The 24963-nt window shown below is 42.0% G+C and overlaps 1 protein-coding gene across 1 annotated transcript in view; it reads left to right on the forward strand.

Moving 5' to 3' along the window:
* LMBRD2 (LMBR1 domain containing 2) overlaps positions 1-24963 on the forward strand; it is a 1695734-nt gene that overhangs the window by 1178576 nt on the left and 492195 nt on the right. The window contains exon 12 of the mRNA XM_044069969.1: positions 23438-23546. Coding sequence (XP_043925904.1) covers positions 23438-23546 — 109 coding nt within the window. The remainder of the gene's footprint in view (positions 1-23437; positions 23547-24963) is intronic.

Genomic DNA, 24963 nt, shown 5'->3' on the forward strand with positions numbered 1-24963 from the left:
TACTGATGATTAATTGTAAATGGCCTAATTGTATCCACTTGTAAGGATATAAAGTGGTAAATTGCTGTCTTTACTTTGTCTGATGAAGTTGGAGCATTGCCTCTGATGAAAGCACTCACAATAAATAGTGTGGTGTGGAGTACTTACATCCTGCTTGCTTTTTTTGTTAGTTTACCAGTTTGTTTCTTTTCTGGAGTTTTAAAATGAAGCCTTATGGTTGTCCTTGGTCTCTGTCACTATTTTTACCTCAAATTTGGCTTTGGTAGACATGATTTGCCCTCTGAGTTTCTCGTTTAGATTAATGAAAAAGTTGTTATCCTCCTTACTTACCGGGAGTTTCTTCCTTTTGTTATACAACCTATTGGTGTTGGAATTCCACCAAGGCGGTTTGTTTTTTGAGTTCTGTGCTCACGCCTGGATGGCACAGCTGTCTCTCTGCATCCATTAAACAAACTAAATGACCAAGTCATTTTCTTTGTAATGCGACATACTGAAATTTGACTAAAACTAGATTGTTAAAATTTACTGCACCCTCTATTACTTTCTCTCTCTTTATATATATATATATATATATATATATATATATATATATATATATATATACACACATATATGTATGTACACATCTGTGTATATGTAAACATGCATGTCTCTGTGTTTTATATGTGTGTATATATATATATATATATATATATATATATATATATATATATATATATATATATATATAAATGTGTGTGTGTTTGTATATAGATATAAATATAAAATATATATAAAATATGGGTGTATGTTATTTGATTGCTCACTTTTCACCGAATCACAAATGATTAAATACAGTTGATGGAAAACGCATTTTACTGAGTCATGATTGATAGAAAATTCTATCAGTCTATAATACAGTATGTGGTTTTATAGTTTCTGATCATAGGAGTTGTTAGGGAAGTGAGTCTACAACAGTACCTGTGGATTGGTGATGGCCAACATCATGTCATATCCACAGATATGTAAAGTTTGTGTTTGTGTGCTAACACTGATTCAGTGTGTGTGGTGTTTTTTGTTTATTCCATGGTTGTGTGACTGTGGAGTTACTATATATAAATAAGGGGTGGAGTGGTACAAGGGTAATGCTTCCTTGCAAATGACAGCCTTTTATGATATATTTGTTGTGTAGAATGTTTTCTTTTAGCTGTGGTTCAACTAAATTTTATTTATTTATTGACATTTGTTTACCAGGAAAGTCCACCGGCTGTGAAGAGCCCATTTTCAGTGGAGGCCTGGGAGAAAAGCCCCAATACAAAGTAAAACAGCATAACAATATAAGATAACAATATAACAATATAAAATATTAACAGCAAAAAGCAAGAGAGACATCACAAGAGTTTTCATGCATTTTTACAAGGTATAATGAATATAATCCACAAAAAATTATAGAAATCCAAAGTAACCATGAGAGTAAAAATAAAATGAAAACTCCAGCAAAGCTAGAACTTCCATTGAGTGACCTCCCAAACCTTTTTTATCAGAGGTACATGGGATATGTGGAAATGATCCTTATGAACATCAGGTGTTTCAGCTAATTGACGATTCTGAATGCCTATGACTTCTTTAGTCATTTTAATGGACAATTTCAGGCCAATAAAGGTAGACCCCACTAGCTGTGGATATGCATATTTCAGCCTTCTTATGACCTCATCAGCACAGCACAAGCAGTGTGTTTGACTAAGCAGTAGAAACACAGGCCTGTTATACCCAGCTGATGTCCATTATCATTAGGGTCACTGCAAAAATATCCCAAACACCACACTAAAAGAATGAGTGAGAAGGTCACTGAAAAACCAATCAGTAAAAGCAAAATGAAAACTCTAGCAAATCTAGAACTTCCATTGAGTGACCTCCCACACCTCTTGTATCAGAGGCACATGGAATATATGCAAATGATCCTTATGAACATCAGGTGTTTCAGGAAATTAAGAATGAGTAAGATGCACCAAAGTGGAATAGATAAGTGGTACAGGATTTGTGCCTCTAGTAAATAAATTGTAGAAGTATAGAAATGAGCAGAGAGAATACAGATTTACAGTTGCACTTTAGAGTAGTGACAAGGCACTTAAGGTTAGTAGCAGGAGGGAAGCTAGTTAATACAGTTACAACAAATAGCGTAAAAGAATGGTTAAAGATGTTAGCTAGTGAAGATGCAATGCAGGGTAATTTAATTAGGTAGATTGTGAGGCTTGGAAGTCAGGCTGAGATTGTTACAGAGGGAAATTGTGTAACTGATTCATACAGTGGATATAAAAAGTGTACACACCCCTGTTAAAATGCCAGGTTTTTGTGATATAAAAAAATAAGAACACAATAAATCATTTCAAAACATTTCCCACCTCTAATGTAACCTATAGGGAGGGGGTTGGCATAATGGTTAAGGTGTTCACCTTATAGACACAAGGTGCAGGGTTCAAGTCTCACATGGGGTAATTGGCTAGTCTTAAAAAAATGGCCCACAGGGGCAGTTAGCCTAGTACTAATCTATGAATCTATGAATCTGTAACCTGTACAATTCAATTGAAAAACAAACAAATCTGTCAGGGAAAAAATATAAAAAATAAAAAACTAACAAACTGGCTGCATAAGTGTGCACTCCCTTTAACACTTTGTTGAAGCACCTTTTGATTTAATTACAGCGTTCAGTCCTCTTGGGTACACACTTGCCATCAATTAAAGGGACCCTGATTAACCCCAAATAAAGTTCAGCTTTCCTACTAGGATTTTCCTGACATTTACTCAGTTGCCTGTTACAGCAAAAGCCATGGTTCACAGAGAGCTTACAAAGCATCAAAGGGATCTCATTGTTGAAAGGTATCAGTCAGGAGAAGGGTACAAAAAAATTTTCACAGCATTGGATATACCATGGAACACAGTGAAGACAGTCATCAAAAAGTGGAAAAAATATGGGACAACAGTGATGTTGCAAAGAACTGGACGTCCCTCCAATACTGATGAAAAGTTAAGACGAAAACTGGTCAGGGAGGGTGCCAAGAGACCTACAACAACACTGAAGGCGCTGCAGGAACTTCTGGCAAGTCCTGGTTGTGTACTACATGTGACAACTATCTCCCGTGTTCTCTATATGTCTGGACTATGGGGTAAGGTTGCAAGACGGAAGCCTTTATACAGAAAATCATCCAGGCTCGGCTAAAATTTGCAAAAAAATACATCGTTTCCCAAAAGCAAGTGGGAAAATATGTTAGAACTTTTTGGCCACAATTCCAAAAGGTACGTTTGGTGCAAAAACAACACTTCGCATCACCAAAACAACACCATCCCCACTGTGAAGCATGGTGGTGGCAGTATCATGTTTTGGGGTTGCTTTTCTTCAGCTGGAACTGGGGCTTTAGTCAAGCTGGAGGGAATTATGAACAGTTCCAAATAACAGTCACTTTTGGCCCAAAACCTTCAGGCATCTGCTAGAAAGCTGAAGGTGGAAGAGGAATTTCACCTTCCAGCACAACAATGACCCCAAGCATACATCCAAATCATCAAAAAAATTGCATCACCAGAAGAAAATTAAAAGTTTTGGAATGGCGCAGCCAGAGTCTAGACCTAAATCCAATAGAAAATCTGTGGGGTGACCAGAAGAGGGCTGTGCACAAGAGATGCCCTCATAATCTGACAGATTTGAAGCGCTTCTGCAAGGGAGAGTGGGCAAATATTGCCAAGTCAAGACATGCCATGTTGATAGACACCTACCAAAAAGACTGAATGCTATAATTAAATCAAAAGGTACTTCAACAAAGTAATAGTTTAAGGGTGTGCACACTTATGCTACTAGCTTATTGTACGTTTTTTATTTTTTATATTTTTCCCCTAACAGATTTGTTTGTTTTTCAATTGAATTGTACAGTTGTAGGCCACATTAAAGGTGGGAAAAGTTTTGAAATGATTTATTGTGGTCTCATTTTTTTATGTCACAAAAGCCTGACATTTTAACAGGGGTGTCTACACTTTATATATCCACTGTGTGTGTGTGTGTGTGTGTGTGTGTGTGTGTGTGTGTATATGTATATGTATATATATATATATATATATATATATATATATATATATATATATATATATATATTTATATTTATATATATTTATTTATATTTATATATATGTGTGTGTGTGTGTGTGTGTGTATACATTTACGTCATCCCATTGTTCTCTTGTAAATTCATTTTCCCGTCTCTCTCTCTCTCCTCAGTCTTTTCTAACCTCCTCTGATTGATTCTTTGTTATCATGCAATGTTGTGTATGCCCCACTAACTTTCCCTTTTCTACAGCAGCTTCTTTTCTAGATTTGACTAAAAAATCCCACCGGAGTATCCCTTTCACTTAGGAGTCCCCTGTCCCTTTCTCTTTGCCTGTGCTGTGATATCAGTCCTCAGTAGAGAATGCTCTCTAGCCTACAGTCCAAACATTGTCTTGACCACATCCCACTCTGTTACCTTCCCCTCCCTAGTTATTTGCTCCCAATTGCTTGGTTGCTTTGTATGTTTTCTCCAGTAAATTCCATCCCCCTTCTTGCCTATTTTCTGTAGCCCTACATGCAGTAATCCCTATTGGCAAAATCTCCTTTCTCCTTTCCAGTGCTGGCTTAGTTCTTAGCATACTTTCAGCTACGTTATGAATATAATATTCTGAATGGCTGTTATTATTCTCCTTAAGGATCTGCATCCAAAATCCCCCTTTCCATTTATTTCTTGAACTTTCCCTCCTCTTCATTATCATCCCTTTCCATTTTGAATAGTAATCTTCATCGTATGTTATCTATATGAGCCTTAACTGTGTAGCTCTAAAATATCCCTTCAAATCAGGCAATTCTAAACCTCCTTATTCTAATAGAAGGAACAGCTTATCCCATTTAAATCTTGCCCTCTTCCCCAGCCATATAAATTCCTTCAACTCTTTATTAATCGTTGTCCACAACTTCTCCACTGGTTGAAAACATATGCCTGACATGTCTTTAAAATTAAATGGATGAAAAACATTTTCACTGCTTGTATCTAACTGTTTATATCCATGAACAAGAGCTTCCAGTTTCTAAATTTATGTATTATCTTTTGCTTAGCTGCCATAAAAGAAACCTTTTTAATCATAAACATGGGTATTGTTAAACCAGTTAGAGTGTGGGTACATAATTTATGGCTCTAGCCTAGGTTTTATCTTCATTGTTCTTACATCCTGAAAAGACCTGAAACTGTTTCAAAATTTTCCAGAATGCTGAGATGCCCTTTTTTGGATTTATCAGGTATGAAATAATATCATCTGTAAATAAAGTCAACTTTTCTTGATTACCAAACCAGTTATAGCCTTGCATTTCTGAGTTTTTTAAAAAATAACAAGGGGAAAGAGGGCACCCCTGCCTGGTTCCTCTGTTCAAACACAGCTTATCAGAGATGATCCCCACCACCACTTTAGTTCTGGCCTCCGATCCTTCATATATTCCCCTAAAAACGTTATTGTTGTACCAAGAAATACAAATGCTTCCATTGCCTTACTCATAAAATCCCAGTTTATTCTGTCAAATGCTACCCCTGTAACAAGAACCCACCAACAGCAGGTGTATTTTCTTGCATTTGGCTTTGATCTGGATCATCATTGTTTTATTAATGTTGTCAGATGCCCCCCCCCAAAAAAAAACAAAACCACACTGATCTACATGTATTAATTTTGCCAACACTTTTGCTTTTTTTTAGCCAGTATAGACATAAACACTTTATGATCATGGTTTAAATGGCTCTGTATGAAGCTGCATTTGATTTGTCTTTACCTTTCTTAGGTATTACAACCACTACAGTTTTCTTCTATGATGTCACTGTTTCCCCCTCCTTTTAGAATACTGTTCAACAAAACCTTTTGGATCTTTTATCACCTTCTTCCCTCCTACTTTCTAAACATCCACAGGAGTGTTGTCAGTTCCTTGAGACATTACTGAAGATTGATTGTACATCACCATTTTACCTAATCCTCTCCTATTGTAACTGTCAGTTGTTGAGACTCATCTACCTCTAACCTTGGCATAATTACGTTTCCCATGAATATTATTCATTTTTTTTTCTTGATTGGCACATTTCTCTGCTTTATGCAAAGTTTCATACAATTTCTGAAATATCTCTAAAACCCTCTACAGGATCTGTGGTTATTTTTGCTATTATAGGCTACATAATTTGGCAACAAACCTTTCTACTTTCTTCTGACCAAATAATTACGCTAGAAGTTTTTGTGCTCTGGAGTTATCAAAAATAGTTTGTTAACAGCAGTCTTTCTAAACTCCTACATATTATCCAAATGCTTCCTTATTTTCTCTTTAGCAATCTCCATTTGTGCCTCTTATTGTTCTCTGAGATTCCTCTTAATGTCCTTCCACATCATTATTACAGTATTCTTTACATGAGGGATCTCCTGCCAAGGATAGCCCAATGTCTGTCCAGTATACCAAAGCCTTTAGTGTTTACATGCGTCATGTGTTGTATACTTCCCGTGCAAGTTGTAGAGCGTAAATGTGACGTATGGATACAAAAACCTCAAAACTTCTTTACTGCCAGACTGAGTGACATCATTGAATGTTGTTCTGAAAGTTCTTCTATGCTGGTTATTGAGCCATTTTCAGAAAAGTGCCCTGTTGGGGTTCTTCCTTATCTTCTCTTTTATTTTAGTGTTGTTGGTTTCATGTCATCCAGAAAGAGAAAACATCAGTGTAGGAGGTAGATTCCCCATAAAGATTGTCACAAACAGTATCTCTTCTGTTTGGGTGCTTCTCACGACCGTACACAGTGTTCCACCTGTCAAACATTTGTCCCCAAGACCCTATGTAGTTGTCTCTCCTCCTTGTCTGTTTACCTGGAAAACCATTGTCTAAAGTTGTTGGCACTAGGTGCTATGGCAAACTGTTCCCGTCCAGAGGGTCAGCCACTGGCCAAGAAGAAGGCCAAAAAACTTAGATCTTATTTTGGCTGCTATCCAGCCTCCCCAGGATATCTCTCTCTTGAGACTGGTGAAAGCCCTGAGGGTCATCGGGTTGTTGCTTCAGATTCCTCTGCCATGACCCCATCGGAAGCCAGTTTGGATCTGGCTTCTCGTACATCCTTGAAGGCTTTTTAAGCATCTGCTCCAGATGTTGAGGGTGAACCTTGGCTGATTATAGCTGAGGGACCAAGAGGGATTCTGCAAATTTTAGTATAGGAGGAGATAAATTCCTACTGCACTTGTAGAGTGTCAGCAAGGGTCTGACCCACCTAAGGTTTTTCAGGAGGACATCCTGCAGAAAAAGAAAAAGAAACATGCATATTTCCCCCTGCAGATAGAGATCCCCAATGAAAATGGCAGGATTTTACTCTGGGGTTGTTTAACACCTTGATGGCTTTAAAACCTCATCAAGGGGTCTCTGTGCCTGCCCCTCACTGGTCTTGTACTCCTCTTAAGAAACCTAGGGAACCAAAGTCTTCTGATGAAGCTGTGGATTCTGAGGAACATACTTTTCTCAGATCCCTTCTGTTTTGGACTATGGATCAGAGGAAGAGGATTCTACGAGTCCAGATTCTCCTTTAGAAGAATTCTGATTTAGGGACACTATTTTATGTATGATGGAGTTCGTTAAGTGGGATTGTTCTAAGGTGTTATGATTGCCACTAGATATAGTTTCCCAAACTTTCTGCTATTCCTGCAGTTGTGGTTGCCCTCCTGGATGCCTTTACAGCAACTTCTGTAAACCCTGATTCTCGCCCCCCCCCCCCAGCTCCCAGAAAATCTGACAGATTTTCCAAGGTGCCTGTTGACTGTAAATTTCTATATAAATGTCATTCTGCTGATCCTCCTGTGGTGTCTGTCTCCTATGACAAATCCTTCAAGCTGTTGCCCTTTACAAAGTTGATTTTTTCAGACAAGGATAGTAGGACCATGGAATGGCTGGGCAAATGGGTTTTATACTACTACCACCCTGGCTTATAGGGCTATTAATTACCAGACCCATATGACTAGATATATTTTAGCCTTTCTTTCTCACATTTCTGAAGTAGTTTCTGACCTTCCTGACACTGAAGGGAAGGTTTCATCCCTTTCCTTGTTGGATTTTACCTCTCAAGTGGCTCGCCACTCCATTAAGTGCAGATATGATGCAGCTGATGCTTCGTCTGGGGCTGCTGCATTTGTTTCTGTTTTGAGGTGTTACTCTTGGCTTCTTCTTTATGCTGTGCCTGATGGCATTAAGACAAAATTATTGGCTGCTTCTCTAGATAATAAAAATCTTTTTTGGCTCTGCTGCTGCTGAACCTTTTAAATCCCTCCAGGATAAAAGGATCACAACAGGCTCTTGTATTTTGTTCATTATCCACCTGGGGTATTTCATGGTTTGGAAATCTTTCTCCCTTTTCTGGGCATCTCTCAACCTCCTCAAGAGCAGCTTCCTGTCTTACAGAGGTACTTCATTCTTTTTTGACCCAGGGCACCATTCAGGCTATTCCCACTGCCCATGAAACAACTGGGTTTTATTCAAGAATGTTTCTGGTTCCCAGGAAGGAAGGCACCTGGAGACCAATTCTGGATCTTTCTTAGCTCAACACCTTTCCCAAGGTCCCCTCCTTTTGGATGTTGTCTCTTCAAACTTAATTTCCTCCTCTTCTTCCCCAGGCCTTTCTGGATGTCAAGGATGCATACCTTCACATCCCATCCATCCCCTTTCAGGAAGTTTTTGTGTTTCTTTGTTTCTTCCTTGCATTTTCAGTTCTCTGCTTTGCCCTTTGGCCTCTCTACTTCCCCAAGAGTATTCAATAAAGGCCTAACTCCTGTCATTGCCTTTTGCAGGAGGAAAGGGTTAAGATCTTTCCTTATTTGGATGATCTGCTCATTCAAGCCTTGTTTCGAGTTTCTGCTTCAGGACATCCAGTTTACTATTTCTCTGCTGCAGAGTCTGAGGGTTGCCATAAACTTTCAAAAATCAGTCTTGGTACCTTCTCGGGATCATGTTTTACTTGGTTGTAGGTTCCATACCAGTCACTTACTGGCATCCCTGCCCTGCCCCCCAAGGTCTTCTCTGACTGCCTTTTTCCAGTCTCTTCTTCCTCTAGCGTCAGTCACAGCCAAGGACTTTCTCAAGGTCCTTGGGTTTATGGCTTCCACCATTCCAGTGCTGCCTCTGGCCATACTCCATATGAGAAAGCTTCAGTGGTAAATCAAGTCAGTGTGACTTCAACACTGTTATCCCCTGGACCTCCTAGTTCCTGTCCTTCCCTGTCTTAGGTTCAAGCTTCAGTGATGGAGTCATCAACTTTCTCTCAACCGGGGCTTCCCTTCCAACCTCCAGTTCTTGACTTGAGCTCTTTTTGGATGCCTCAGACTGGGGGTTGGGAGCTTCCTTCGGTTCTCTCAATGTCTATGGTCTCTGGCCTCTTCATCAGAGGTCAGACCACATCAACATCAAGGAGGTGATGGCTGTCCTTCTAGCTCTTCAGGCCTTTCATACCCTCCTTCAACCCGGGCCCATGCAACTTTTCACAGACAGTGCCACAGTGATATGGTATGTCAACAAGCAAGGCTTGCTGTTCAGGTCGAGGATCTAGGTGTCTATTATCAAATGACTCTTCAGGCTATCTGCATTCCCCTGAGAGCAAAATATAATGGCAGACTGGCTGAGCAGGTCCAGCACACAGGCGCAAAAATGGATGCTTCACAGAGATGTGTTTCTGAACATTGTCCATTGGTGGGGTATTCCACTGGTGGGATATTACTCAGTTGGATCTTTTTTCCTCCCCTTTGAATGGACAACTTCCTCTCTTCTGTTCCAGAGTCCCAAGTCCTGTGGCTTAGAAGATGGATGCCCTATCTTTTCCTTGGAATGGGTCTTGCACAAGATCAGGCAAGACTTCCCCAAGCTCTTGCTGGTGACTCCCTTTGGCCCAGACAGCAGTTGGTTCTCCCTCTTTCTCACTTGGCCCGGGGCAGTCACTACAGGTTACCTCACTAGGTGGACCTTCTCACACAAGACAAAGGGTCTCTTATCCACCCTCACTTGTCCACCCTTTGACTGACTCTGTGAGTAGTAGGGTTTTGATAACTTTTAGTCATGTCTTTTTTGAGGAGGTGCTTCAGGTCCTGCAAGAGACCAGGAAACCCACTACCAGGAAATCAAATTTGTCCAAATGGAAATGATTTTCTGTCTATTGCCTTTCTAGAAACCAGGATCTCTTTTCAGTGCAAATTCCTGTGATTCTCTCATTTGTGTGATCTGCTCCATGTTGGGTTGGCACATTCTTCAGTTAAAGCTTTCTTGTCAGCAGTTTCTACTTGCCTGCCCTTAACTCCCTCTTCTGGCCTCTAGAATTGAGGTCAAACCATTTCTTAAAGGTGTCCTTCTTATCAGGCCTCCCAGGAAACATGTTCTGCCTTCCTGGGATCTCAGTTTTATTCTAGAAAAAATTACTAATGCTCTTTTTGAGCCTGCTGCTTTAGCTTCCTTGCAACATTGTACTTATAAGACTGTTCTTCTTTTAGCCTTTACTTCAGCTAAGGGAGTATATGAACTTCAGGTTGTCATGGCTGTTCCTCCCTTTTTAGTTTTTAGCAGGGACACTGTGTCTTTTGGTACTAATCCTTCTTTTATGCCCAAGGTAGCCAATAAGTTGTCTCTGTCTATTAGTTTGCCTTCCTTTTTTCCTTCTCTGCAGTCTGCCAGTCAGAAAGTTCTTAACACCTTGAATCTGCTAGCTTAGATATTATTTGAATAAGACTAGGGCTATTTTCAAATCTGAACAGCTTTTTGTTTGTTTTCATCCCAGGTCTTTAGGTTTGGCAGTTTCTAAATAAACCCATCTATTCCTTGATTTCTAGGACCATTTCCTTTTGTTATTCTTTTCATGGTAAATATCTTTCATGTACTGTAAAGTCGTATTCTACCAGAGCTGTTACTTCTAATGCTTTTTTTAAAGAACTGGATACCAATTCTATCCTTGAGGCTGCTACGTGGACTTCTGTCCATAACTTCACTAAGCATTACAAGTTGCATGTTATTTCTAGGTTAAGAGCTGGCTTTTCCAGCACTATCCTGCACTGGTTTGTAGAGAGGTCTTCAGTGCCTTCCTTTCTCCGGGTTTCCTCTTAAGCTTTTTTATTCTCCCTTACATCAGGAAGACTGCTACAGTGGTATAGAAGGATTTAGCACAGTTGTGTAAAATATTACCATAATAGTAGATGAGTTTCTCTTCACTGTTGCAGTATACACTCCCTGCCTCCTACCCTGTGCTCTGTCCTATTCTTCTTACCCTCTTGATCAGAGATTATTTTCCTTTTCCTCCTCCTGGGTGCACATGTTCCACCTGGTCCCTAGAGACATTCTCTTCCTTCTGGGACTTTCCATTTCTGATGTGTGTGACTCCATACATCATCTTTATTCCCTGTGCTTTGTGTGGGAAGCATAAGTATGAAGTACGACACCTGTAGACACTAAAGGCTTTGGTGTACTGGCTGCACATTGGACTATCCTTGGCAAGAGATCCGTTGTGTAAGGAATACTGCAACAATGAAGAGAGGGACATCTACTGTTATGGTAAGATTTTACACAACTGTACTTTCTGCAGTACTTTAACATTTGAAAGCCCCTCTAAGTAATTCCTATTACTTCTTAACCATCTCTCTTTCTCTTTTATTTCTACCCTGTTTTTAAACTCCATTTTCCTTTTATTCCACTCACTAGCTATAAATTCTGAAGATATTTCTGCCTTCCGTAATAACTCTCAAAAAATGTCTACTACCAAGTCCTGCATTTTCTATCCTAGTTTTTAATTGGTGCGTGATCTGAAGTAGTTATTTGATGTGTGTCATACCTTCCAATTAAATGCAAATGTTCCTATGAAATATAAATGTTAAGTTGTCAATCTCGCCTTCATTCTTGCTGGATGGGTTCGGAGCCGATCCTCGGCTCCGACTCGGCACTTGCTTTAGCTTAGGAACTCCTTTTACCAGCTCGAGGCAACCCTATATCCCATGATGCAAGGCGGAACTACCTCAGATCTCGTTTGCCGCTTAGCGAAAGAGGTCTCCTTTACCAGCAGAGGTAAGTGAATTTCTTGTCAAAGCAAGAGAAGCTTAGTTAGGGTTTTTATTTTCCCCTTTTAGTCATAGTATAGTCTGTAGTGAATACAGCCCACCCTATTCCCTTGTTTTTCAAACTTTTATAACTCCTTTTTAAACCTTAGTGTAAAAGTTTTAGTTAGGCCTTAAACCCCAGTTGTTAATCCCTTCCTGTGTGTTGTGTGTAGGGGATTAATTTTGTGTGTTTGTTGGGGTTTGTCTGTGTTTCTTCCACCTAGGATATGTCTAGGGAAGGCAAGGTCTCAGGCTTCAAGAAGTGTGACTCGTGCTGTCAGTAAATGTCTCTGACAGACGGTCACACTTCTTGTGTTTATTGCCTGGGGCCTTTGCACCTGCAGGACTCCTGTGCTTTGTGTCACTCCTTTAGCCAGAGAGTCCTGCAGGAAAGGAGGAATAAACTTATCCTCCATGGCTTACTTAAGCCAGAAGGTTCTCCCTCTAAGGCAGGGTCTGGGAAACCTTCTAAGCCACCGAAGGCTCAGGCTTCAGTTTCCAAGCCTCCTCCGGCTGGAACCGATGTATCTGCCTCGAAAGTAGTGGGTTCGGTGCCGGCTGGTTCCGATACCTTATCTACTGTAGCCTTGTCGGCTCCGGCTGGAGCCGACACTTTATCCAGCATCGGGCCGAAACCTTCGGCTCCATCTGGAGTTCAGGGGACTTCGGCTCCGATGGCTCCATCCCGAAAGAGATCTCGGTCCCCTTCGTTACTGAGTATCCACTCGGCTCCGGGGTCTCCTCTTTTGTCGGAGCGGAGCCATCGGAGCCGATCTTCGAGATCTTCCAGGCTGTCTGACCACGACTTGGAGAGGGTGGTAAGCAGGCTGTTGAAGTCTCAGGCACTGGCCCAAATGCTCCATAGCCCGTCTCAACAGACTTGGCTATAGCCTCACCCTTGAACTTCCTCCTCCGACTCCACATCGGAGTTGGAGCCGGAGCTTCGGGACAGCGACTGTTTCAGTGCGAGCCGATACATCCTTCAGCTCCGTCATCCTCGGCTCCGATCTCCTCCTTGAGACCTTCCTTGGAGGGATCCGGTCGTCGGGTTTCCTTGTCGGCTCCGAGGGGCTAGTGGCATCGGACCCTTGTCCGACCCGCTCTCCCTCTCGGGGCTTCGGCTTTGGTAAGCTCAGCGCCCGACATCGGCCTCGAGCCTTCCCTCTCAGTGGAGCCGGCATTCCTGTTTCCTCGGGCGGGATATTCCGGCCTCCCGGGAGGGAGCCTTTGAGGTGATGAGGAGTGTCCTGGCCTCTGAGCCTGGTCAACGGTCCATCCCTCTAGCTCCTCCCTCATCAGTGCCTGCAGACGCCTCTTGCCAGCCTCTTGCTCTCAGGCCCAGGGATCCATCGCCCAGGTTTCCCCATTGGGAATTTCCTCCTCTTCCGAGGTTTCTCCTGATCCTGCAGGGGAACCCCTCGGAAGAGGGCGTAAGAGGAAACACACAGACTCCCTGAGTCTACTACATCTGATACCGACTTAGATGAGTCGGAGGGTTCCACGATCCCCTCTGAGGATGTCTCCTTTTCAGACATCCTTGAGCTCCTCAAACAGAGGGGAATTGGCCCTCCATTGACCCCTCCGAGGATGAGTCGGTATACCTGGAGGCTTTGGATCCCGACCCTCCACCTCTTGGGTGTCTCCGCCTTCGACCCACTGATGCAGGTAGTGGCTCGGAAGGCGTGGCTCCAGATTCTGTGGAACCTGTCCCCAGGAGACCATCCAAATTCATCACGGCCCCTTCGGACAAACAGTTCCTTTCCAAGGGTGTCTCTGTGGATGCTATGGTGGTGGCGGCCACTAAGAAGGAACTGGCGGATCCTTCAGTACCTGTCCATCCTCCTAACAAGGATTCTAGGACCATGGACAGGTATGGAAAGCGGATGTTTTCTTCAGCGACCTTTGCTATCGTTCGCTGAATTATCTTTGTCACTTCACCAGGCTTCAACGAGATGTTCTCAAGGAACTGGGTGAAGTAGTCCAGGATCCTTCTGCTGCTGGGGCTCAGGAAAAGATTGCCTCGCAGCTTGCAATCCTGAATTCCATATCTAACTCCTCCATGCGGCTCATATCCTATGCGGCCGATGGAGCGAGCAGGGCCGCAGGCACAGGAGTTGCTCTTAGGCGCCAAGCCTGGATGCGGCTTTGTAATTTTGGACCCCTTTAAGGCGTCCTTCACTAATACCCCTTTGATGGTTCGGCTTTGTTCGGACCTCAGGTGAAGGATACCTTGACCAGGTGTGAGCAGGACGGTAAAACTCTTTCTGCCGTTGGAGTCCAGTTTTCCACTCCTTCTAGACCATACCCCAAGGGTCAGAAGGGGGAAGATGTGGTTCCGTAAAGCCCAAGGAGCTACACGGACACACGTGGTCAGTTTACCCCCAGAGGCAGAGGGGTAACAATAATAGACGCCCTAGAGGCAGGGGGTCCTCAGAACCAGGGCAACAGGGAGTCTCTTCCTGAGAAGCCCTTTCAGCACCCTGAGGTGTTGCCCGACTGTCCACCCTTAGAGGCAGTCGGGGGAAGGATTTCGCTGTACCCAGTAGCCTGGTAATCCCTATCTCAAGAGATGTGGGTACAGTCGATCATATCCGAGGGTTACAAAATCCCTTCAAAGGTTTCCGTACCTCTACAATCCCTTCCAGACATCTCACCCGGTCAAAGGGATTTGGCAGAACAGGAGGTTTCAAAGCTCCTAGAAAAAAGAGCCGTCCAGACTGTGCCGGCAGACCAGGTAGGATCCGGCGTCTACTCGAGATTCTTTTTGGTCCCCAAAAGGATGGGAGATTGGAGACCAATGTTAGACCTGAGCAATCTAAACAGATTTGTCAAGAAGGCAAGATTCGGATGGTCACGCTTCAGTCCATTCTGCCCTTTCTGGGCAAGGACAACTGGATGTGCTCTATAGACCTTCAGGATCGTGCTATCACATAAAGATTCACAGACGCTCCAGAAGGTTTCTCCGCTTTCGGCTAGGGACCAGTCATTACCAATTCAGAGCACTGCCCTTTGGCCTCACTTCAGCCCCCAGAGTGTTTACCAAATGCATGGCAGTGGTCACAGCTCATCTGAGACGTCAAGGATTCCAGGTGTTTCCCTACTTGGACGACTGGCTCCTCTCCGCCACCACCAAGTGTCAGCTTCTTCAGTCCAAAGACTACACTCTACAGCTTTGCAGGAGTTTGGGAATTTCAGTAAATTTCGAAAAATCTTCTCTGCTGCCTTGCCAATCTATCACCTTTATAGGCGCAGAATTAAACACCGTCAAAATGTTAGCCAGACTAACAGATCAAAGAATTCTGGACATCCAAAATTGTTCGCTTCTATTGCAAAGCAACAAGATCAAAGCCAGATTTATACTGAAGGTTCTAGGTCTTATGGCTGCGGCCATTGTTCTTCTACCACTGGCTCGCTTCCACATGCGTCTTCTGCAGTGGATGCTATTCACGCAGTGGTCGTACCACAGTCTCCCGATGAGGCACGAAATCTTGGTCACACAGTCGTGCAGAGCTCATCTGAACTGGTGGATATCTTCCCCTCTTCTTCATCAGGGCCGACCCTTTATTCCCCCTTCTCCAGTTGCCACAGTCACTACGGATGCCTCTCTGATCGGGTGGGGGGGCATTATCAGGGCAGGATGGTCCACGGGACGTGGCAACCCATAGAATACCATCTGCACATAAATGTCCTGGAGATGAGAGCAGTGCTTTTAACGTTGCAAGCCCTCAATGACTTTCTTCCCACGGGGACTATTGCAGTACAAACAGACAACATGTCCGTGGTCTGGTACATCAACAAACAGGGCGGGACCAGGTCCTATCCGTTATGTCGAAGCTCTCAGACTTTGGCAATGGGCGATCTCTTCTCAGCGGTTTCTGATAGCAACGCACATCCCCGGCAGGTCCAACCTATTAGCGGACAGGCTGAGCAGATCCATTCTGATGCCTCACGAGTGGTCTCTCAATCAATCTGTAGTGGATCAGATTTTTCTGAAGTGGGGCACTCCTTGTTGCGATCTTTTGCTACTCCTCAAAACAACAAGTGCCCGATTTTTTCACTCTCTTTCCCTTCCAGGCCAACCCCTGAGAGACTCTCTAACCCAGGATTGGCCCCGGGGACTTCTGTGCGCTTTTCCTCCTTTTCCCTTGATTCCACAAGTCATTCAGAAAGCCACCGTTTTGAGAGCCAAGTTGATCCTCATTGTCCCATATTGGCCTCGACAAATTTGGTTTCCGTCTCTGCATCGTCACCTTCTGGTGCAGCCCTGGCATCTGGACCCAGTTCCGGATCTCTTGATCCACCAGTCGGGTCAGCAGCACCGGGCCATTCATTCTCTCAACCTCACTGCTTGGTTGCTCCACTTCCTACCCTAGCCAGGCTACCGATGATTTCGGACTCAGTCAGGGACATTTTAGTGTCTTCCTTGAAGTCGTCCACTAGGACTGTTTATGCTAGCAAGTGGCAACGTTTTTCTATTTGGGCAAATTCCAGAAATATTAATTCCTTTACTGCTCCTGTACGTTCGGTTTTAGATTTCCTGGCGGAGGTTTTTCATTCAGGATCCTCGTCATCTACAGTCAAAGTACAACTGGCTGCTATTTCCAAGTATCATGTTGGCTTGCATGACAATAACATTATGTCTCTTAGGTTATGCAAGGCCTTTCTGAGAGGAGTTTTTCTCCTAAAACCACCTATAAAGCATCCTCCTCCGCAATGGGATCTAAACTTAATGTTGGCATCCTTGATACTACCTCCTTCGAACCGTCTGCTTCATGTTCTTTGAAGTTATTGACCTGGAAAACTATATTTTTACTGGCTGTCACTTCTGCAAGAAGGGTTTCCGAGATTCAAGCTCTCTGCATTCGTTCCCCTTATTTGTTTTTTCATAAGGACAGGGTATCATTAAGAACTAACCCTTCCTTTCTCCCCAAAGTCGTATCTCAAACCAACATTAACCAATCTATAGACCTACCAGTCTTTTTCCCAAACTATTCCGACAGAGCTGAACAGAAACTGCATTTTTTAATGTCCATCGTCAGCTCAGGTACTATTTGCATAGAACTAAACAATTCAGAAAATCGGACCAATTATTTGTCTCCTATGCAGAAAACAGGATAGGTCTTCCAGTATCTAAAGTGACCTTATCCAGATGGTTGACTTCCACTATTTCCTATGTGTACTCTCTCAGAGGCAAGCAGCTATCTTCTAAGCCAAAAGCACACTCAACCAGGAGTCTATCCACTTCTGCAGCTTTTCAGGATAGACTACCCATTGATACCATTTGTGCAGCAGCTACTTGGGCTACGCCCATACCTTTGTCTCTCATTACAAGTTGGACTTGGCCTCCAGAGATAGGGCCAGTTTTGGTTCCACAGTTCTCAAGAGTCTGTTCCATTGAGCCACCCGGGATACAGGTGCTAGGGACGCGGTCCCATCCAGCAAGAATGAAGGCGAGATTGACAACTTAACATTTAGAAGTTATGTACCTACCATAACGTTCCATGTTAGTTGTCTTCTCGCCTTCTTTCTTGCGTCCCTCCCTCCTTCCCCCTGGCCTGGACAGATCTTGAAGAGTTCCTATTAGGTTGTTTCCTCCGGAGCCTTCATATGAGGACTTCTATTAGGAACTTGTGTTCCTAATTATGTTAGGATAGTCTTTAGCAGGGTAGGTTAGCTACCAAACGAGATCTGAGGTAGTTCCGCCTTGCATCATGGGATATAGGCTTGCCTCGAGCTGGTAAAAGGAGTTCCGAAGCTAAAGCAAGTGCCGAGTCGGAGCCGAGGATCGGCTCCGAACCCATCCAGCAAGAAAGAAGGCGAGAGAAGACAACTAACATGGAACGTTATGGTAGGTACATAACTTCTAATTTCTATCTAGTCTAGCCCAGTTATTGTACCTTGGAGAATAATATGTAAATTCTGTCTGAGTTTCTGCTACTGAATTCACAACTTCCATACCAAATATTTTCATAAATGTCTTTGGAAATCTACCTCTTTTGTTATATTTTCCCTTGTAGGTCCCTCTGATGCATACTCACTATTGCAAATCAAGTTGCACTCCCCACCTAATAATAGTATTCCCTGATGAAAGCTGATTATTTCTCCCAAAATATTCCTGAGTTCCATAATAACAGGTTTTAGCGGAATATAAATGCACACTGTCATATTCCTCTTCTCTTGCCAATAACCTGTTAATACCGCAAATATACTGTTATTGTCTTTTTTCCCTTCTATTACTATTGGAATCCCTCTAGCAGTTAGTGTAATTATTTCCATTTCCTTTGACCCTGATATTCTGCTGAATATCGATCCTGAAATCCTTTCTTTGTCAAATTCACATTCTCATTTCTTTCCATATGTGTCTCCTGCAGCATTGTTATTTTTGCTCTGTATTTCTTAATATAGTTCAATACACTTTCCTTTTCATCTGTACCTGTAAGGCAGCTTGCATTCCAATGTAGTATGAATAGCGTAGCCATGATAAATTGCTATTGTTCCTGCTTATTCTACATGACAGTTTTTTTGAATGTGTATTTCTAACTTTTGTGTTACATGCACACACGGTTTGGCAGGCTGGTCTTTTACACAGTTGTTTATTCTCCACTGCCTTTGAACCTGTGTCACATTTTTAGGATTTTTTGTTTTAATGAAGACCCTCAGACAAAAAAAAAACAAAATACATTTTCAAAACAGCCCCAACCCCTGTTATCCTAGAACAAATGCACAGAACTATGTAGATTTTCAAAAAATAAAGTTTAACTGTCAGATATGAACAGTTGCCCCCAAATCAACAGTTGCATCCACAGGCATTACCTAACCAAAAGTTAAGGCTACCTATGCTAATTGCATGCTACAGCCTTGTTTCCACTTACACTGATTGCTGTCTGTTCTTTTCTCATCTCTATTTCCCTCCCAGACATGAAAAGCAGCTTGTATCTTTGCAGAGAACATTAAAGTTTAGCCCTAAGAAAAAGTACACTGACCATCTTTAAATAAACCTAAATTGTAGGTTCAATTCCCATAGTTTCAAACTTTTTCACTGAACTGCTTGCCATTGTACATTTAAATTTTGTATTTCCCTCAGCAAAGAATGCTCAGAACTCTCAAGATTGATTGCTTTCACTTGGAGACAGCTTGTCTCCATGGAAAAGTACTCTGCAAGGAGTGTTTGTAAATTTTACCAAGAACAGAATGTACAGCTACCTTCAGCTGCAGACTTCTTGACTCCCACTGAGCATTTGCCAGTGGAAAAAACAACATATCATATTTGTATATTTAAGAAACTTAGCATTTTTCTCGTGGTTTTCATAATTTTGTTTTAGTTTTAAATTCTGCTTTCTTACAATAACATTAGTCTTGATTTAGAGAGTCACTGTTGTAAAAATCAGAGAAACATTGTAATTCTGCATGTAATATAATCGGTGTACTTGTACACCCCACACCAGCAACCCACGATCACAGCATATTAACATTAAACTTGCTTTTGTCCAGCCTTTCTTCTCTTGTTATACTGTAAAGTGTATATTTCTTACAACTGAAAAAGGTACTTGTTTACTTTAACATCTTTAACACATACAACAGTCACTGAAAAGACCTCCCCACACACTCACATTTAAAACAACCCTGACTACACACTGCAGAAAACTGCTTTCCCATATATAATATACATTTGTATCATGAAATGTTTTATAATGACAAGAACAAAAGTTGCTTTACTTGCAGTTATTTTCTCCCCTTTTAGTGTACTTCTAAACATTACCAACATAAAGTTGGCCATATACTTTACGGTACACTGACTAGTTTAACAAAATCAGCAAAATAGTTTTTTTATGCCACTTTTTCTTGCAAAGCCATATTTCACAAATGTGATTGATGCTTTATAGTCTCCCGTGTATTCACCAGTTTCAGTGTTGCTGGTCTTCTTTCTTGTCATCTTCATCTCCATCTCCATCTTCCAGTACAAGACTCTGGTTCATGTTCAGGGTATATCCTATTCTTCTAGTCAACTCAAAGCATTTTCTTTTGGAACATTTGAAAAAGTTTCACTTGAAAAGACTCTATGAACGTTAAAGTCAGAAGAATGGGAAACAGAGTCCCATTCTGTTTGCTGGCTTTCTTTGTTGGATAAACTATATTTCCTAATTAGTCTGTTCTGCATCAAAAATATATTTGATACTCTGTGTAAAAATACACTAAAGACAACTGGATGCAGCAGCTTGAATCTCACACTTGCCTCATGACATTCCCTGATTACTGGGATAAATTACCTCCTCTTCTACCTGGTGTACAGCGGATAATCATTTTCTACAAACACTCTGTGGTCTCCAGTTTTTATTACTTGACCCTTCTGCCACATTTTTATCAGGATCAACTCTTTCTGCTGGTATGATTGCATATTTACTAAAATAGGTCTTGGCTGCTTTTTCTTGGCCAAGTTTGCCCTTTCAGTTAACAAATCCTGCCATAGAGCACCAGTCTAATTGCTTATTTGTGCTCTCATAAAATTAATACAGTCTATTCCTTCCAGTTTTACTGGTGTAGCAGAAAATCTCAGGTTTTCTCTTTTCACTCGGTCTTCTGATTCTGCTGTTTTTGAAACAGGTCTTCTTGAGAAGCCGCATACTCAGCTAGCATTTTCTTCATTTCAACCTCTATTTATTGCAGTTTTATGAATTCATTTGAACAGCTGGTTAAAGCTTCTTCTTTTTCCAAGCCTTTTGTTATTTGAGTTGATATATTCCTTCAATGTTTCATTTATTTTAATCACCTCTAAGTACATTTGATTTACTTTTCCTCTAAATTACTCAAAGCCATCTCTTGAACTTCTTTTGCAGAATAGCTGCAGAATCCTTCCCAGATAGTATTTTCTCTTTTCTGGCTGATTTTCTTTCAGGTTTTCCAAATTTCTTCTTTGCTGTCTTCCAGACATTGCACTTCCTAGCCAGTAAATGAATTTTACTCAAAGAACAATTTCAATGGCACTCCTTTTTCTCAATTTCTGTTTTCACACTGGGGAAGCTTAATTTAAGCTGTTGATCAGTGTGCAGCTATCTTGGAAGTTACAGTGGAGGCCATTTGGGTAAAGTTGGTATCATTAGTGCAGCAGTGATATTTAAGACCTCCGTCCTTAATATTTTCACAGTGGAAGCATATAGATGGAGAAGAGTGAAAGACCCAGAATGGAACCCTTCATGATGTAGTCTGTAGTGCCAAGCCCTTCCTGATTTCCTTCAGCAAATTTTTTATTTCTGTAAGCAGGAATTCCTATTTTTTTTTTAATTATTACATCTCCTCCCTGTGGTCGCGTGGGTTTCCTCCTGGTGCCCCGGTTTCCTCCCACATCCCAAAGACATGCTGCAGGTGGATTGGACACTCTAAGTTGGCCCTAGGTGTGAGTGTGTGCGTGTGTGTGCCTTCTGTGGAAGGTTGGGTGCCGGGCTGGCAACTCGACACCGTAAAACTCCACTGCCAATCATGAGCGGACAGGTGATCCGCTGTGGCGACCTCTAACCGGGAAAAGCCGAAAGAAGACAACGACTCTGGATTTGTCTTTTATTTCTGTTAGATAATAATATTGACCACCTTTGTGATATTTGGAAGGTTTTAATAGTTATTTGTGTTATTGTCAGTACCGGGGGACTTTAAAAGATGCCCCCCCCCCAAAAAAAAGGCGTACTGCATATGGGTATTTGCATAGCTACACAGTTTATATTGTTTTGATTTAAGAGGTGAAATATCCTAAGACAACTTTTGTCCCAGGACTAAGATTTAAAGTTTGTCTAGCACTTTTAAACATGGTGCCTTCTTTGCCATTCATGCAAACTTGAAAGTTCCTGAGAACAGACCATGTGGTGGAGAGAGATTGGTATTACTTAGGTTTTCTAAAGCCACAGTTTCTACAGTCTTACAAGTGGCCTTTCGCCTCCTTTGAGATGTAGATTTCTTGTCTTGTTTCAATAACAGTATGGTCATCAACTATGGGAGTGCACCTATACTCCTGGGTAATTTCATGGTGGTCTTGAATTTAGTTGTCAGTTGGACCTTCCCCTAAGCTAAGAGTATATAAGAGCTCAAAAGATAGCACAGCTGAACAAGAGTATAAGTAGAAGTGTTAAGAAAATGTTGCTTGTTATGTTGATTTGTACACTTAATTAGTTCTGATTACTATAAATGAGTAATAGGTGTCCAAGAGAAAGCAGTAGGGAAGGTAGTTCAACAGCAATAATGTATATGTTCACTTGTTGTTTTATGTCAGACTGTTAATATTTTTATGATTTAGTTAAAAAGGATGTCGTATATTACTGTTCAGTTTTCTTTCACTTCTCAACATAAACATAATGTATATGTTCACTTGTTGTTTTACGTCAGACTGTTGATATTTTTATGATTTAGTTAAAAAGGATGTCGTATATTACTGTTCAGTTTTCTTTCACTTCTCAACATAAACAATGGCCTCCTGGACTATCAGCTCATTTTTCTCAGATCATTGAAGGCACCGTAGATTTGAGCTCCACAAGTGGGCCAGATCTGAACAAAGCTTCACAACCCAGATTAAAAGTGTTAATGTGTCACATCTGGCTCACAGGCTAGGAGTTTGAGAGCACTGCTCGTAAGCACTAAATGTGGAACAACTGGATATTGAGGATTTTACTCTCAAGTAACTGATGGACAGTCACTGGGATCTCCTTCCTGAAAGCCATCTCGTAGGAATACTTCTAATGTCTTAAACTCCTGTGGCCAGGTGGCAAAAATGCCCTTCACCAGTGCATATGTCAACATCCTTCCTCTAGACAACAAAGGGATGCTGAAGCCAATGTTCCCCATTCTGATCCAAAATGAACCCAGAAAGCCATGCACAGAATAAAAGTGACACTGTACAGTGATACCAAACAAACTCAGAAGATTTACTGTACACTCCACGTGAAGAAGTTGTAAGGGTCATCTAACACAGGGGAGATCCTAAGGGTAAAGATCTTCCCCTGCCTGCTGACCATCAGGCCTTTCCCTACTAGACTTAAGCCCATTTGTTCACTAGCACTGCATTTAAATTGAGGCGTTTCAGTAAGGTATAGTAGACCCAGTCATATCTGCATACTTGCTGCATAGACAGCCTTTTTGAAGATCAATTGAGATGGTGAGTAGTCACATACTTATTTCCTCTTGTCTTCATACAGCACCACTGTTGTGCACTGTTGTATTGCATGATCTCTGATTCCCATTTAGGGAAGTTTCTGCTGTATTTAAAAGAAAATATTTTATTAATACAAGTTGTCAACTTATTATATGTGAATAATTTCAATAATGTCAACATTTGTTTTAGGCTTTTCTGCCGTCTGACTCCACCACTGTGTCTGAACTTCTTGGGTGTCACCCATATGGATGCAGCTATATCTAAGGATTACAAAAAAATTCCAACTGCCTATACTTCTGTGAGTAAATGAAAAATGTATTTCTTACACTGTACAATCTTGAATGATTCTGACATTTTCTAAATTATAGGAAGAGTCACTTTATTCATAATGGTTGTATGGCAGTAAACATGCTTCGCAGTGTGCTGACAGCACCACTATGCTAAACTGCAGAGCAGTGCTCTGTTTTTTATACCTTGGAATTTTTAAATCAGATGATGTCTTTCTATTCATATGCTGCAGTATCCATAACATGAGGGAGTCCACCTCCAGTTGACTTGTCCGATGTTTTACCAAAGTAAAATGCTACTGCAAAGGTACGTGCATTGGCCTGCATCACTCAGCATACGTTGGCCATAAGTGGACAGCTGGTATAATGTGGACATCAGCATGCACCTACCCCAGAACTTCTCTGCTGCCTATTTGACTGCCAGCTCTGGTCGTCTCTCACTTGGGAAAGTTGCCTCATGCTTTGCCTGTGCTCAGGTAAGTACCCCATAGGGTTTTTTTTATTACCTATTTTATTGCTGTGTTTCTTGTGAGTTAATGTCAGGTAGGAAGGGCAAGGGTCAGTGTGGAAGGCAGAGTCCACATAAAGACTTGCACAAGCTCTGTCTACTCTGCCTAGACTCAGAACACGACCATACGAGAATTGCAAGGCCATCCCTCGCTTCCCTTAGATTGTATTTGGAGAATCATCATCTGAAGTGCCTTGTGTGGGATATGGATCTGATGTCGGGACCCTCAGAAGAGCCAGAATCCAAGAAGGCCAGGAAATCTAGGCCTGAATCTACAGCTGCTCCCTCTTCTCCAGGCATTCCTCCCGAGGCCGATGAAGACCCAGAGGCCATGTCGGAAACTGCAGAACCTCTGTTGATGGGTACCATGGTGGAAGCTGTTAAGGAGACTGCCAGCATGTCCCAGAGGGAACTGTAGGTGTCTGACTTGGGTGCCGGGGGGGGCATAGCTGATCATTTCCGAAGGACTGCATGGAGTTAGTCAAATTGTGGTCCAGGAAAAGTTTTTTAGGATGTTGTGGAATGTCGCCCAACGCCCGACCCCCCCTACTCTTCACCGTATGTCATAGGCTCCTATAAAGAAGAAACAGAAAACTAAACATACTTCTCCAGTTCACCTACCTCTTCCCTCTGAACAAGCCTTTGACTGGCAGTCCTTTACCCAAGGTCTCTTTAATGCGTTCATGGCCTTACGTCAGACACCAACTCCTGTCCAGACCCCTTCTTCCTCCACACCTAGGAAAAGGCCTCTGGAAGATCTTTCCTCTGAGGATGAAGATTCCTTTAGGGATGAATGTCTAACCTACTCCTCTCAGATTGCTTCTCCTCTGGGGTATGCTTTCCCAGAGGAGGAAGCCAGTGGAGCAGACTCCCTTCGGGAAGATGTCACTTTTGGGGACACCGTTGTGCAAATGAAAGAT

This window comes from Protopterus annectens, chromosome 1.part0 (assembly GCF_019279795.1).
Source record: "Protopterus annectens isolate FY-2018-M chromosome 1.part0, PAN1.0, whole genome shotgun sequence".
Taxonomy (NCBI): domain Eukaryota; kingdom Metazoa; phylum Chordata; order Ceratodontiformes; family Protopteridae; genus Protopterus; species Protopterus annectens.